This window comes from Schistocerca piceifrons, chromosome 6 (genome assembly GCF_021461385.2).
Source record: "Schistocerca piceifrons isolate TAMUIC-IGC-003096 chromosome 6, iqSchPice1.1, whole genome shotgun sequence".
NCBI lineage: Eukaryota > Metazoa > Arthropoda > Insecta > Orthoptera > Acrididae > Schistocerca > Schistocerca piceifrons.
In genome coordinates this window covers 528,465,547-528,483,248 of record NC_060143.1, presented here as the reverse complement: position 1 = coordinate 528,483,248, position 17,702 = coordinate 528,465,547, and the positions used below count along the sequence as shown (strand labels likewise).

The window sequence follows — 17,702 nt, the reverse complement described above, 5'->3', positions numbered from 1 at the left end:
TATTATATCCTGAGTATGGGCTGACCGTGACCATAAACATCTTCAGCTGTTCGCGAACTGGAGGAAGCTCCTCCTGCGCATGCACCTATTTGTACTCTGTACTGCTATTACTAACTTAAGAATTAACTGTGGTGTCACTGCCAGGCACCACACTTGCTAGGTGGTACCTTTTAAATCGGCAGCGGTCCGCTAGTATACGACGGACCCGCGTGTCGCCACTGTCAGTGATGGCAGACCGAGCGCCGCCACACGGCAGGTCTAGTGAGACGTACTAGCACTCGCCCCAGTTGTACAGCCGACTTTGCTAGAGATAGAACTGACAAATAGCGCTCTCATTTGCCGAGACGATAGTTAGCATAGCCTTCAGCTACGTCAATTGCTACGACCTAGCAAGGCGCCATTACCAGTTTATATTGAGATATTAAAGCCTGTACCGTCAGACCAATGTACATCAATTATGGAATAAAGTTAAGTATTACTTCAACTACGTACTTTATTTGCTACTATAATTTCCGTTAACTGTTCCAGACCTCACGCCATCCTGCGAGAGCTTATAGCGTGCATTTCAGCTTCCTCCAAACTCCGTGAATTGGCTCCTGCCAATTCACAACATTAACCATAAAAGCATGTAGAGAAAACTAAATATGTAACTTGCTACCCTTCTGATGTGTCAGCAATGGAGACTGATGCCTTACTGAGCTGTGTAGCTGGCTTTTCAAAAGAAATTACAACTGTGCTACAGATTGTGTGAATCTACAGTTTACAGTTACTAAACTGTGAGATAACACTTCTTAAACACAAAAACCTTAACAGAATTTAAGAATTAAACAAAGAAAAAACCCACAGAAAACTAAATACATAACTTGCTGCTCTGCTGGCGACAGGCAGCAGCTGCAACCTGACTAGGCTGAGAGGAATGGGCAGAGGCCGCTCAAAAGAAACAAATGACAACTTTGCTACGATTACATGAACCTGCACTTTACAGTTATTAAAACATGAGGGTATACCTGTTAAATACTAAAATACGCAAGTAATTTAAAAATTAAACTAAGAAAAAATACAGATAAAGCTAAACATGTAACATGCTGCTCTGCAGGAGCATTGCAGATGGCAGCTGGAACCTGAAAGTTCTATGGAACATGGTGGATGAATGAATGATTGAATGAATGCCCATCACTTCCAGCTACAAATATCTTTGGATGTGAGAAAACACAGAAGCAATGGGGTGCCAAATCTGAAGAACAGTGTGATTATTCATATTTCTACATCTGCATTATACTCCACAAAATATCCTACAGCATGCACGTGAAGGGTACTACGAAGTTATAAAAATTACTTAGTTCAACTTGGTTATTGCTAGAGTTACTGATCACCACCTAAGAATTTTGAACTTTTCTTAAGTAAATTGGAAACATTGCTAAATAAAGTAAATAAAATGAGAATTGACTTGGGGAGACTTCAACATTGGTTTTCTTAACAAAAAGTAGAAATAGAGAGGCCCTTTTGATCCTTGCTGCATCCTACAATTTAAATGCAAAAGTAAATAATGTTTACTGGGTAACAGATACTTGCAAAACAGCTCCACATCATTTTTTAGTCAAGAAAAGTTTATACAGCACTTCACTAAAAATTTTCAACACAGGCCTTAGCGACCATCTAGCTCAAATACTAACGCTGATAGTAAATGGCAGTTTCAGGAACAACATATCTTTAAAAAACACATGTAGATGCTACAGTCAGGATAACCTAAACCACTTCAACAGCTTACCAAACAAAGAAAAATAGTCACACATTTATAAAATTAATGATCTTAATGAAAAATTTAACACCTTCATTGATTTAAAAAAAAAAAAAAGAAAGAAACAGTCACTTTAGCTTGCAAATGGTGCATTTGCACTAGACTGATTTTTTTTTTTTTTTTGTTAAATTATGATAGAAGATCACTTTTGTTCCAGTATTGACTTAAAAATTATAGTAACCTAGCATTTTCAACACAGATTACTGTAACCACAAAGGACAATTCTAGAACAAACTGTTGGATCACAAAGAGAATAAGGGTTTCAAGCAAGAAGAAGGGACTGCTACATAAAATATGTAACTCAAATAATTCCTCACCTCAATTACATGAAAATTATGAAAAACATTTCAAAATACTGAGAAAAGTAATAAGAGTAGCAAAAACAATGCATAATGATGAATACATATGCAATCCAACAAACAAAGTTAAGGCCATGTGGAGTGTTATAAAAAAAGACACTGGTGAAAACACAGTATCATGTAAAAATATAACGCTATCACAAGAAAATAAAAAATTTAACAAATCCCTTAGAAGTTGCCAACACATTTAACAATTTTTTCACAGGTGTTGCAGATAATATGATAAAAATAAAATATAAATGAGAGTACCTAATACGACAACAGAAAGTCCTGGATGGAATAACAGTGCTATGGAAAGAACAGAGTGTTACTCACCACATACAAGGGGCATTGAGTCAGAGACAGGTGTAATGAAAAAAACATATACTAGAAATATTTAAACTTTCAGACAAAGTCCTCATTCTTCCTACCAATAATTATTTCTTCAAATTTATCACACTACCTCTCTTCACCCCTACATATTTTCGTATGTCTTTCCATACCTTTCCGCATTACACATACTTTGTCGTAACTGTACCTAACAATGCCTCTTCTGCTGTTAAAGTCTTTCTATTAACTTTTTTCTCTTTTCACATCAATTTTACTTTGTTTTCATTTTTCACTGTAGGCCCTACTTACACAGGTTTCATCTTTTTCACTATACTTCATCTATTTCATCCTTTTGGGATTTTCCCACATATTTTTACACAATTTTACATTTTTCATGTTTCACAATGGTTCCTTACTTCTTCCATCTATGCCAGTACAGAAAAGTTTTCCTAACCCTAGCCAGAACCCAGTCTCACATACAGTTCCTGCACTGTTGCCTAGCTCTTGGAACAACCCCCCCCCCCCCCCCCCCGCCCCCCCACCTGACTGTCAAATTACCCATCTACAGCTGCTGCCCCTCCTTCCACAATGAGCTCTATCTGTTCAAATTTCATTATTCCACAACCCTCACCAACCCAGACCTACAAAACCATATCTACCATGTCCAAACCACCTTGCACTTCCTCCTCTACATCTGTGAAATTTTCCTGCTCTGCAACGCTAAATTCTTGCATACCATCTCCCACAGTGAAACCCTTGCCCTCCAGGAACTAGTGCAGCATGCACAACACTACCTCAAAAAACTGGTCCAATCTGTTCATCTTATAGTCCTGGCTTGCCTTGGACTAGCACTATCCAGTACCACTACAAGAGCCTCCATCAAATCTCTCCCACATCCCCTTATAGCCACAAAACCCTGCCTTATATATTTGATACATTTACCACACCCTCATAAAATCCCTCCCACCATCCGACATATTCATAGCCGTAGCATAACCACAAAATAGTAATGAAATGTGATAGGAATTTTATATTTTCTATATACATATATGATTTTTCAGACTAAGTAAGCAGTGGTCTGTGTTTGTTTGCTGATGATGCTGTGGCGTATGGGAAGGTTTCACAGATGAGTGACTGTAGAAGGATACAAGATGACTTCAACAAAATTTCTAGTTGATGTGATTAATGTGTATCACTGGAGGGAAGGCAGCATCCTTTTTGAGGAGCATGATTGAGGAAATTTAGAGAGCTGACATTTGAGGCTGACTGCAGAATAATTCTACTGACAACACTGTACATTTCATGTAAGGGCCATGAAGACAATCTTAGATTAGAGAGATTAGGGCTCATATGGAAGAATATAGACATTTGTTTTTACTTCACTCTATTTGCCAGTTGAACAGAAAAGGTACAGGTGGCCTGTGGAGTAGCTATTTAAACGTAGATATGGAACCTGTCCTCCAAATACCTTAGTCCTGCAGAAGTATCAGTCCTTTCCAGAGGCCTTATCTTCCACACCTCTCCCAAACACCAGAATATACCAAGGCTCTCACTGACACCTTCACAGATCAAAATTACCTTTCCAACATTGTCCAGAAATAGGTCTCCCAGGCCTTGTCTCACCAGTCACCTGCTATCTCCTACAAACCCCCATTGCTGGCACAAAGGAGCCCTCCTCTCAAGACTCAATACCACGCAGAACTGTAGCAACTGAATCACACTCTTTGCCTGGGTTTTAAGTATTTTTCATCCTTTCCTGAAATGAGAAATATCTGCCCACCCCTATTCCACACCTGTTGAAGGCACCTTGCGTCATGATTAATATCCCTGCAATGGACACAGATGCAAGAACTGTCCCATATACCCTCCCACTATCGCTTGCTCCAGTCCTGTCACTGACATCTCCTGCCATATCAAAGACAGTGCTACCTCTGAAAGCAGCCATGTGATATATTAACCAATATGTTGCATACTATATGGGCATGACTACAAACAAGGTGTCTGTCCACATGAATGTCTACCACCAAAATGTAGCTGAGAGACAGCTGGTTCACCCAGATGCTGAAAATGCCGCCCAACATGATGTGCTTCACATTAATGACTGCTTCAAGCCTGTGGCATCTGGATTCTTCCCACCAACTCCAGATTTTCTGTATTTTGGAGGTGAGAACTCTCCCTAAAACACATCCTCAACCTGCCCTCCTCCTGTCTAACCCCTTCCCTGCTCCTACTACAGCACAGCCCACCTATCCCTCAACCCCATCCCCCCCTATCCCCCTCTCATTGCTTGCCTCCTCCTTATCCCCACCGCCAAGCCCAGCAGATTGCTCTCATGTCAGACACAGTCACAGTTGGGCCTTTGCACATGGATACAGTAGCCATGTGTGTGTGAAATATTGTTGTCTGAATGTGTGGGACTTTTACTTCTGAGGAAGGACTTTGTCTGAAAGCTTAAATATTTCTAGTATTCTTTTTCACTGTGCCTGTCTGTGACTCAACACTTCCTTTATGTGGTGAGTATCAATCTACCATTTCCATATTGTTGTGAATACTTAATTCAATAAACATAAAATAAGCACATATAGCAGGACAATGTACAGCAGCACTGTCACACAAGATGAAGCAACAAAAGTGATAAAATGACTGAAAACCTACAACTTCTCAAAGAAGAGTGCTCTAAACCAAGTTTAACTACTGTTCTCTTTGAGCAGGCACTTTTCCTGCAGTATAGAAAACATCTAGGGTAATTCCAACACATAAACAGAGGTGAGAGAGATAATGTAAATAATGACAGGCTCATCAATACGGCCAAGATTTTTAGGCTTTTATAGAATGGATTTTAGTCCTTTATTTTCCTGGTATAGCTCTCTTTAGGTCTAAACAAACTATTTTGGCCTTTTTGGAGTCTTTTAAAGAAAAATGTATTGAACACTAATATTAATGTAGAAAAGTCTATTACAATTAACTTTCCTTATATTCGCACTAAAAAAAATGCAGAAAAAATTGGGATATTTAACCTGTGCAGCAATTATTTTCTGTTTTTATAATATTTTAATGAAAAGTCTTTTACTGAAAAACTCTTTCTGTCACTTATATAAAAACACATGTTTGAGATGAATACCTATGTATGATCACAGTTTGTGGTCTAATACTAAAACTAATAAAAACTTTTATATTTTGTTATTGCAGTACACAATTAGCCATATTTCTACATTTTGTAGAGTGAAACTTTTTCTATTCACTCTCAGTACATTTCAGTAGGCTCAGAAAGATCTCTCTATGGCACAAGAGGTCAATGGTGCCCAATTCATTGACGGAATTGCACATGGACCCCAATACAGTCCATCTTTGAAGTTCTGCCCTGCATAATGGTGGACACTTTCCACATATCTTCATATCCGGGGTTCCGCAGAAGAATATTCCTCAGTTTAGTGATGCATGCTGTGCCCACTGAACCAGATATTTCTTTCAGATGCAGCTGCACCCTGGAGATCATGTCTACAGCCCCATTCAGTGACAGAGATGTGGACTGCATTTAATCGCAAAAGGTAGATGTTGGAAGTGAGCTCTTAAAAATGCCAATGATGCCACAATTTTGTTGTTCTTTAGGGTCATATTGGCTTTTCTCATAAAAGCTGATTTACTAGAGTTGAATGTATCTACTATCTCTTTGACTTTTTGTGGAGTTTGGCATAATATAAAGCTGCAGAAATCCAGGTGAACCAATGTGTAAGTATGGGTTCAAATGGGAGGGAAATGTCTGAAGCTATTTCCTTAAAGGACTGAATCTGGGTAGAAACTATGAGAAACACTTTCTTAACAGAGGAATATGACACTTTTAATTCCAGGAAAATTATTTCTGACTTCCTCTGCTGGATGATTTAGGCCATGGACAAGGCATCTGCAATGGATCATACTGGGATGGAATTCTGTGAAAAGGAAATTTGCTACTCACCATAGAGTGGAGATGCTGAGTCGTAGACAGGCACAACAAAAAGTCTGTCACAAATATAGCTTTCAGGCAGTATGGCTTTCGTCAAAATTAGATGATAAACACACACATACGCAATCATGCAAACACAACTCACACACATGACTGCAGTCTCAGGCATCTGCTGCTGTGGCCTCTGATGCCTGAGACTGCAGTCATGTGCATGTGAGTAGCGTTTTAATGAGTGTTTGTTGTCTAATTTTGACAAAGGCCTTACTGGCCAACAGCAATATTTGTGACAGTCTTTTTGTTGTGCTGATCTGTGACTCAGCATCTCTCCTATATGGTGAGTAGCAACTTTCTTTTTACAATACTGATACATACCATCCTGGATTTTCCATTGAGATAGACTTCTTTCAGTGTTGCTCCAGCTTTTAACATGTAGACAGCATAGTCTTGTCAACAACAGCAAAAATTTCCCATACACATTTTCTCCTCGCCACGGAATGTGTAGGGCATCCCTGACAGTGTGAGTTATCTTCTCCAGTTCTTTATACAGGAGTAGGTGGGGTTTTCCTGCTGCTGTGGAATCTAATTTCAACATCATGACATTAGGTATAAATCTGCCACAACTGTCAGTGATCTTGTCAACTGAAATTGGTCACCAATGTCTGTTTTAATATGAGCAATAGCCTTTTCATACACATGTCTCAAATAAATTTTGTGCAATGTCGACTCATCTGGCATACAGTTGCTGCTGATACTCTGCAGAAAGACCTAAAATGTAGGGTTATTTAGCAAGTTCCATGGCACATTAGCTGACACTAAAGCCTCATACAAGTCTAGATTAAAGCTGTCCACTGCACTACTAGTCATAGAGGAAACTAATGGTTCAATCTGTTATTTATTCATCTTCCTAGCGAGGCTCATAATGTGAGCTGTGTAATCTTTGTGTTGAAGGAAATGTGGCTTTTTATCATGGCTTGCCTAAAATTAAAGTAAATGAACACTTAGAAGATGAAAAAAAGGTAACTAAAAAATAAGAATGTGATCATGTAAAATGTTAACTACAATTGAATTACATGTGCATATCAGTAAACCAATTTTAAAGTTCACTTTGAAAATCCAGGGAAGATGCCTAGCAACATGACTGGCAGATAAAATGAATGTTAAAAGTAGCCTATGTTTACTTACTTGTTTTTGACAGACTTGGCAAAAAATTGCTCAGCTGTCAAGTTGTGAAATAGGAGTTTCCACAATCGAGAGAGTTTATTTAAAAATCATGTTCTTCTGCAAAAGCCCCCTTTATGCCCTACTTTTTCTATGAAAGCACTACTTAGCTCATTTAGGCCTTTAAGTATGATTGAGCACCTTTAGGTTCTACAATGTTAAAACCTTCAAATCTAGACCATGCACATCAAAGTATCCTCTTGCATTTCAAAAATATTAGCAAAAAGCTATATGCATGACAAATCTATGGAATTTGTAAATAAAAACAAAATTCTATGTAATTAACAACACAGCTTAATAAGTATAGAGGTCAACAACAACTGTCATTTATGAGAGGATAAATTATGTACTAAGCCTCATGGACAAGAAAGAGGAACCAACAGGAGTGTGTATTAACCTGTCAAAATATAATGACGAGGTGGATCACAAGATTCTGCTGTCTTAACTTGAAAAGTATGGTACTTGAAGTTTGTTGCATCAGTTCCTTTCTGAGTAATCACAAGCAAGCTGTGAACATTAACCACACTAATTTCAACCTTAGAATTACAGTGGTTGAAATATTTATTGCATCACCATGAATTACTTTGTCTTTTTGTCTTTTGTATCCATTTGCTTCAGGTTGTACCAGACCCATTGTTGCTAAACTTTGTTGAAATATTCTTGCCTTAATAATCTGACTTCTTCACATGTTTTCCAAAAATACACAACTCTTTGTTGTTGTTGTTTGGTTTTACAATGAAACCAGTGTTTATACTGCCATTTTGAGTTGAGACTTTGCAGTGAGAAGTTGAATTAACACCAGAAAAGAAAGCTGCTATATTTGCTTATTCATCTGTTGGTCTCAGCACCAGAGAGATAGCCTCTAAGAAAGGATTTAATCAGTCTACGATTTTGAAGTTTACCGAAAAAATACAGGGAAAATGGAAATGTTGATCGTAAGGCTTCAGTGAGACCCTCAGTATATTTTGAGAGGGACTGCTCGTCACTGCAGATGCAACGACCACGGGGAGCTAGGCTGTATGGAAGGGACTACTTGGTATGGAATGGGTGGCAGCTGTCAAGTGGAGATATTGCTGGTGGTTAGTAGGTTTGGTATGGACAGAGGTGCTGATGTAGCCATTTTTGAGGTGGAGGTCAACATCTAGAAAGGTGGCTTGTTGGGTTGAGTAGGACCAGCTGAAGCAAATGGAGGAGAAGTTGTTGAGGTTCTGGAGGAATGCGGATAGGGTGTCCTCACCTTCAGTCCAGATAGCAAAGATGTCATCAATGAATCTGAACCAAGTGAGGGGTTTAGGATTCTGGGTTTTTAGGAAGGATTCCTCTAGATGGCCCATGAATAGGTTGGCATAGGATGGTGCCATGTGGGTACCCATATCTATGCCCCAGATTTCTTTGTAGCCCTTAACCCTCCTAGCCCCTTCCCTGCTCCCATTCCAGCACTATACAGCTGTCATTCCAACAGCACACCCAGTCTTTTTATTTCTCTACTTTTCTGCTATCGTCCCCCCTCCCCACCTCTCCCCTGCCCACCATCTAACCTGCAGCACTTCACTGTTCGCCGCCACCCCTACAGCCACTCCCATCATGCACAGGTGATGCTGCCTGCAGTGAGGTTTCAGTTGCCTGAGACTGCAGTCTCATGTGTGAGTTGTGTTTGCATGAGTGCGTGCGTGTGATTGTTGACGAAGGCCTTAAGGGCCGAAAGCTTTAATTGTGAGAGTCATTGTGTTGTGCCTATATGCGACCCAGCGTCTCCGCTATATGGTGAGTAGCATCTTTCCTTTTGATAATATTGATACTGACGATCACTTTACCAAACAAAACAAAAACGTACATATGACCCAAATCAGCATGTCCCTGTGCAAAAATAGTTTTAAGCTTTGTAACACCCTTCTTGAAAACATAAAAGCAAATACTGAGGTCAAAACCTTTGGAAAATATTTAGAGCCATTTTACAGCATTACTGTGTTTGCTCCACGGAAAAATATTAAATATATGTAGTAATAAGTACCATTATTGTTATAAATGTATAAGGTGTAGTATATAAATAATTATACGTATGAAGTGCTTTATTTTTTATTTTTAATATGTATGCATAGAAATCAATTCACCTGTACTCATATAAATTGACGTATGCAATGTCTTATGCATAAGCTGCTTTTGTAGAGTCTAGGACAAATAGAAATGCAATACAATACAGTACAATATTAAACCTTTCCACAATGTACAATACCTCTCTTGCAGCATCTTCACTGGAGTTTGCTGAGCTTCTCTGTAAAGCTTTCAGGCTTACTAAACAAACCTGTGACTAACTGTGCCATTATTCATTGGTGCAAATGGCTCTGAGCACTATGGGACTCAACTGCTGAGGTCATTAGTCCCCTAGAACTTAGAACTAGTTAAACCTAACTAACCTAAGGACATTACAAACATCCATGCCCGAGGCAGGATTCGAACCTGCGACCGTAGCGGTCTTGCGGTTCCAGACTGCAGCGCCTTTAACCGCATGGCCACTTCGGCCGGCCATTATTCATTGGATCCTGTCTATCTCTACTATTTACCCAAACATGTAGGAAGCCCAGACTGACAAGTAATATTCAAGAATCAGTTGAACAACTGTTTTGTATCCCTAAAAGTCTTTTGTGGGTGACTTACACTTCCTTTACAGTTTTCTAGTGAATCTCAGCCTTGTGTCTGCTTTTCCAGCAGCTAGTTTTTACTGATCAGCCAGAACATTATGACCACCAACCTACTATCAGTATAAATGATCAATAGCAGCAGCACCTGGTGAGGGATGACAACTAGTCAGACACATGCATGGTGCATGTAGTATCAGTGGTCATGCTGTCCATGTGTAGATGAGGAAGGTGTGTGATCTATCTGACTTTGACCAAGGGCAGACTGTGATGGCCCAAATGCTCGGATGAGCATTTCAGAAACTGCACAAATTGTTGGGTGTTCGAGGAGCAGACTGGTAAAACAGAATTGTAATGGAACTAACATCAGACTTTAACGCTGGGTAGAGTACAAGTGTGTCTGGACACACAGTGCACCGAACATTCCTAACAATCAGCTTCCGAAGCCAATGACCCACACTTGTGCCAATGTTAACACCATGACATCAGCAATTATGACTGAAATGGGCACATGATGGTAGACAATGGACATTGGCAAACTGGCAGAGTGTTGCATGTTCTCATGAATCCCAATGCCTTCTTTATCATGCTGCTGGGAGGGTGCGAATTTGTCATCTTCCAAGGGAACAGCTCCTTGACACCTGTACTGCAGGATGGAGACAAACTAGTGGTGGCTCCATTATGCTCTGAGGAATATTCACATGGACATCCAAGGATCCAGTTGAGCTTGTGTAAGGAATCATGGTGGCCAAGGAGTATCGTACACTGGTTGCAGACCACGTACAGCCCTTCATGATGATCATGTTTCCTGATGGCAGTGGCATTTTTCAACAATGTAATGTACCAAGTCACAAGGTCAGTAGTGTGATGGAATGGTTCAAGGAACACAGCAACATGTTCCAATTGATGTGCTGCCTCCCATCTCATCAGATCTGAACCCAACCCAACACATCTAGGATGTGATTGAATGTGCATCAGAGCTCATTGTTCCCTCACCAGAATTTATGAGAATTAGGTGACTTGTGTGTGCCGATGTGGTACCACCTCTCTCCAGTGACCTACCAAGGCCTCATTGCTTCCATGCCACAATGCACTGCCACTGTTATCCATGCCAAATGTGGACATATGAGCTGTTAGGTAGGATTTATTGCTGGTAGTGTAATCAAACAGTAAAGGATCTTTCTTATCATTTATGTGCAATATGTTACATTTCCTTATTTCAGGGTCAAATGCCAGCCCCTGCAATAATCATTGAGCCTTTGAAGGTGTTCTTGCATTTCACTACTGTCTTCTGGTATTGCAACCTTCCTGTACACAACATTGTCCAGAACCAGCCTCACAGAGTTTCCAACCATATCTCCTAGACTATTAATATACACTGCAAACAGTATTGGTCCTATAACACTCCATTGGAATATTCCTAAAATTAATTTTAGATCTGTCAATTTTGTCACATTGACAACAACATCTGAAACTTCCTGGTAGTTTATAGCTGTGTGCTGGACTGGGTGCCAAACCGGGAACCTTTTCCTTTCATGGGCAAGTGCTCTACAAATTGCACTACCCAAGCATGACTCACAACCTGCCCTCACAGCTTTTACTTTGGCCATCATCTCATCTCCTGGTTGCTTCCAGAATGAATTTTCACTCTGTAGTGGAGTGTATGCTGACTTGAAACTTCTTGGCAGACTGAAACTGTGTGCTGGACTGTGACCTGAACCTGGAACATTTGACTACTGTGGTACTAGCAGAAGTAAAGGCTGTGAGGGTGAGTCATGAGTCATGATTGGATATCTCAGTTGGTAGGGCACTTGTTTGTAGAAGGAAAAAGTTCTCAGGTTTGAGTCCTGGTCCAGCACACAGTTTTAATTTTCCAGGAAGTTTCAAATCAGTGCCCACTCTGCTGCAGAGTGAAAATTCATTCTGGAAACAACATTTGAGCTCTACCTGCTAGGAAGTTCTGAATCTTTTCAAAAATTCAATCTGATTTTCAGTAAGATAGTACTTTGTGAACTAAACTAAAGTGCAGAACTGCACTGAATGTCTTCTGGAAGCCAAGGGACACAGCTTCGACCTGAGCAACATTGTCTACAGTGTTATAAATCTCATGAATGGGCAGACTGAGCTGAGTTTCACAAGATCTCTGTTTCTGAAATCCATTTTGATTTTTAGAGGTGTTTTTTTTCCTCTATAAGGGTCATAATGCATGAGCATAAAATGTATTCTATAATTCTACAACAGACTGTCGTCATCAATATAGGTCTATGCTATGTGCATCTGTCTGGTGATCCTTCTTGAAAATTGGAAAGACCTGCAATTTTTTCCATTCACTTGGTATCCTTTGTTGTTGCAGAGACCTACACTTAACTGCCACTAGGAAAGCAAGCTCTTTCACATAATCGGTGTAGAATCAGGCCCACATACCTTTCTGCTGTTGAGTGATTTTAGTTGATTTCCTGTTCCATGATCACTTTTCTAAGTATCAGATTTTTTAGCATTTGTGCAATGACTGAAAGGAGGAACCATATAACAATCTCTGCATGGAAATATTTTAAGAAGAGCAAAATCAATATTTTGTCATTCTCTCTGTTATCTTACATTCTGGTGTTAGAACTGAGCAACTAAACACATAGTTTTGTCCTCATGTTGACTTTTTGTAGAACCAAAACTTCTTAGGAGTTATGGTCAGATCAGTTAGCAAAATTTTACTTTTGAATTCACAGAAAGCCTGTCATTTATTATTCTTGCATCCATTTTTGCTTCATTCATTCCTTATTTTCACTTCCATTTGGTCCAGGACACTTATGTGGCATTCAAGTCTTATTGGTATTATTGATTTACCCTTTATAAGATAAAACTACAAAGAGACAGAATGGCTGGTCAGTATTTAGATCCAGGTGGTGAAATCTCAGTACATTTAAAAGTGCAAAAACTATTCTTGCTATATAGGTAAGGTAATTAATACAAAGAGTCCCTTTTACTTCATGAGAACACTGGCCATCTCAGTGGATAAAATTAGCTTTGACTGTTTTGGGTGTATGGCTCACTACTTTGCTGTTGTGTTCCTGAGATGAAGCTGTGAACTAAAGTCCCATCCATGGTACAAAATCAGTAACAAATTTGCACTGAGCTTTGACATATTTAAAATGTATGGTACATTTATGTTTTAGGTCAGCTATCTTATTACAAATCATCTAATCCAAAGTTACATTTTCTCAAAATTTTCTTATGTGGTTACAGTATTGCTGATCTTTCCCAAGGATCATTTTCAATAGAAATAGGGCCACAATGGATTTACACTCCTGATAATCTGATCAAAGCTAAAAATTCTATGATAGCAGAGCAGTTCACGTTCTCTATCTGAACAAAATATGCACAATACAGGTACTTTATAAAGTCATATAAATAAACTATTATTCAAATCAAATTGATAATTGACTTAAATTACCAAGGCAAAAACAAAATGTCACTGGTATAATTGTCATCTCTCTGGTAGGCAAAGGTGTTTCCTTTTGCTCTCTTCGTCAGACCTGTGATAGGTCAGTTGTTTTTGGAATTAAAGATTCTAAGGTTTAGCTACCTCTTCACATTACCCCATATGTGTAAGAGTCGTGAGTCACATGGTACAGATAAAATAGTTCAAGTAAACAAATTATAATACTATTTGCAGATTCCATGAGCCTGAGAGGCCTATCTTCATTACTATGGTACTATTATCAACACCTACTATCTATACTTATTTAGATCCATGAAGCACGATATGCTGATATAGGAATAAACATTTTGGGTCTTCTCTTAAGTTTAAACAATCTGATAATACTGATAAAAATAGACAAAAAGATACTTTCAACATTATGCATTAGTCTTTATGTGAAATGTGCAATGCAATTTCCTACAAAAAAGATCAGGGAATAGCTTTCATTTTTCGTAATGACTAACAAAACTAGTTACTAGACTATGAAATATGACGAAATAAATAGCAAGTATCATGAGAAATCAACTGAAATTAAAGAAAATTGGAATCTTTCATGCACAAATAATGGTCTCACTGTGCATCCAGCAATCAACAAGTGACATAAACTATGTGAACTCACGGCACTTTTGTCCTTATTGTCCTGAAGAATTTCTCGGATCCGTTCCTTGATGTTACCTTCTGCTGATTCAACGAATCTTGTAGGTGAACTCAGCTGGATTGCAAGAGATTCTAACAGGTGCCTGAGTTCATTGTGTACTCTCTGGTGTTTCTCTTCCTTCAGTTTGACTTCCTCTGCAAATTGAAAGGAATAGACAATGCAAAAAAGAAACCACAAACATTCTTAAAATTAACCAAACACTTTGCTTGCAGATATGAAGATTAAAACAGGCAGACAGACTGAAAAAGCTAACAATATCTCAAGTTCTGGAGCTGGAGTTATACAGAAACAGAAGAGAAAAAAAACTGTGTAAAGGGGGAGGGGGAAGAGGACAAAGATGAGAGAGATAAGTTGAAGTTCAAGCCACAGTCTTTATGAGTGTCTGCAAAGACATCAGCCATATTTGCATTTAAAAGGAGATAGTATAGTTGAGAAAGATAGAGCAGGTTGGCAAAATAACACGAGAACCTTCTTAACACGGTGCACTGTCACTGTTGGAATCCAAAGCAACCCTAATCCTTCTTATTGAAAGTTCTCATGCATTTAGAGGATGAAAGTTGACTTTGCTACACTTAGTCCTCATACTGAGAAAGTAACTGGTTGTCAGCAGCATCAGTAAGAAGTCAAGTGGAGCATGGATTATTTCAAGCACTGATCTGAGTATCTTGATGTGGAAGAAATTTTCATTTCCAGATACAACAAGATCTTTTTCCAAGATTCAGTATGTTGTAATTGGTACAGACAGGAAAGAAGAGGAACCAAAAACAGCCAAAATGCATTTTCATTCAGTATAAAGTATGAGCAAACAATCTTAGATTACTCTCTCGGAGATGCAAAGATCTGATATAGACAATGATGCAGTTACGCATATATGAGTATAGAGAGATGGTCCCTTACTTGTTTCCCAGGGTGGAGGCCAGGGAGATAATATTTCATCTTCAGGTTTACCAATCAAGTTAGGACATTTCTGGCTGTGAGAATGGGGACATTTTCTTCTTGGATGATGCAATTATTTTTTGGGAACAATGCCTGTGGCATAATGAACATTGTTGCCTGAGATGATTTCATAGATCTTACCAACTACTTTCCCTTTCAGCTTGATCATAGGATCCACTGAAAAGCCACCAAGCAAGATGAAACACTGATTAATACATAAGAGTCACAATAGGGAATAGGGGGGGGGGGGAAGCAAGTCCTTGTCTGGACAACCAGACTTAGTGTCCTTTGAAAACAACACGGTTGAGTTCATTTCCTAATCTTATCAAATCCAACATTTTACTGCAGGACATTGTCGTGGATGGGATGTTACATCTTTGCATTCCTTCCAGCTTTGTTTCCACTGAAAATCAAAATACAATTGCTTAATACAATTCAGAACTTCAGTCAAGCTTCCCTTTTGCAATTAGACAATCAGAATTGTATGCTTCCCTTGGTACTCTTCATATACACAAGGGTTGGAACTATAATAGTGCTGACTACTTATTTACAACTTATACAAAACAGATATATGTGTCAATGTTTTACTGTCCTTCAAAGTAGTCACCAGCATTTTAGTAATAGGATGCCCTTGGCAGTGCCTGTTGTATTGATAGTTCGAGCACAGCAGTCTATTTCCTGGCAAATTTCTGCAACAGTTTTCAAGTGAATGCCGGACTTAAGTCCTATTGTTAGTACAGCACTTTCTAGGCCCATTGTTTGAGCAAATCAGTCACAACTTGAACACCAGGTGCCCCAGCATTTCCTGTAAAATGATGGGTAAGTCCTGCAGAAACAGTTGACACTTCATTTCCTAAGCAATTCATTTTTGGAATACAGCCCTCTGGTCAGCTTTGAGTAAGAAATGATGACACTTTCTGTAGGACCTGCCCATCATTTTGCAGTACAGTGCTAAGGTGCATCTGGCACATTGAAACTATCAACACAGCTGGCACTGCTAAGGGTGCCCTATTACTTCCATGTCACTTGCAACAGGTTGTACACAATGCTGGTGACTCCTTTGAAGGACTATAAAATTTGAAATAAACATTTATTTTGTATAAGTTGTAAATAAACAGTTGCTACTGTTACATTTCCAACCCTCATATACACAAGCACCCTGTGTTAGTGATAGCAGCAGATTCATGGAAACATTAAATAAATAAATAAATAAATAAACCAATACATTGCATGTTTCAGCTGGTTTGTAGCTGTTGCAATAGTGAAGCCTCTCCTTCATGTCCAACTCATTTACAAGAGCTCTGACAATGGCAGCTCTGCCTGTATGTTTTTTGTGTGTGGTTCCTATTGCACTCTTTCTATTGACTCTGTGTCTTCTGGATGCACATTTAATGTAACAATCACTCTTGTGGTAATGTCTTTCTTCTTACAGGTAATGGTTCTCATTAATATCTTGTCTCTACCATTGGGTTTAGTGATTGCAGATGTAGTCTTCTTATGAACTCTGTATTCTGTCATGACAGTAAATACAGTAGCTCTAGCTATGCATAGTAGGTTTATGATTATTGTCATTCTTGTATCAATTAAGTGGACACCAAAAACACGTCCCCAAAATTCTGTAAGACCTGTTGTTATGACAGATGAACACGACACCATAATGATCAAAGATGCAGTGTTGACTCAGAACCCATTCAGAGATGCTGTCATTGTAGTACAATGGTAAAAAAGGGCCAGCACCTTACAACTAAGACTGAAAAACTCTCTAGTAATGAGATGTTTATGTTATTTTGTCCAACCCCAGTATATATGGTACAGTCTCTACTTGGAAAACACCGAGACCAATTTTTCTGAACCTTCCATTGGTCTCAGCATGTGCACTCTGGCCAAGATTGAAGATAGGTTTTAGTCACACAGTGTGCCCATAGTAAGTTGGACCCAGGTTTTCATTCAGTCAAGACTGACAAAAAAACTGAAACCCTCAGGTGGTGCACAGTATAAGCTCAAGATGCAGCATTCTGATGAGCATTGATAGGCTGTCAAATTTTGCACATGGCTCAGGAAATCCACTAATGAGGCACTCCCTCTATTGCAGCAGACCTTTGGGGATGAGTGTCTATCAAAATCACAACTTCTGAGATGGCAAAATATGTTCAAGGAGGGTCATCCGGAGATGGAGAATGGGCCAATTTCTGGACATCAGAGAATAAACAAAACCACTGACAATGTGAATTGGGTCATGCACTTTTGAATACCAGCTGTTTATCAAGTGTTTATAGGATAACAGAGGCTGTAGGAGTGAACAGAGCCAATATGCATAAAACTGCTACTGAGGATCTGTAAATGAGGTAAGTGTGCACCAAGCTGTTTACG

The 17,702-nt window shown here is 39.1% G+C and overlaps 1 protein-coding gene across 1 annotated transcript in view; it reads right to left on the bottom strand.

Annotated features, from left to right (window-relative positions):
- Positions 1 to 17,702, bottom strand: part of LOC124803439 (coiled-coil domain-containing protein 170) — a 424,326-nt gene that overhangs the window by 121,272 nt on the left and 285,352 nt on the right. Inside the window, exon 8 of the mRNA XM_047264624.1 lies at positions 14,358 to 14,530. Within this exon, the coding sequence (XP_047120580.1) occupies positions 14,358 to 14,530 (173 nt within the window). The remainder of the gene's footprint in view (positions 1 to 14,357; positions 14,531 to 17,702) is intronic.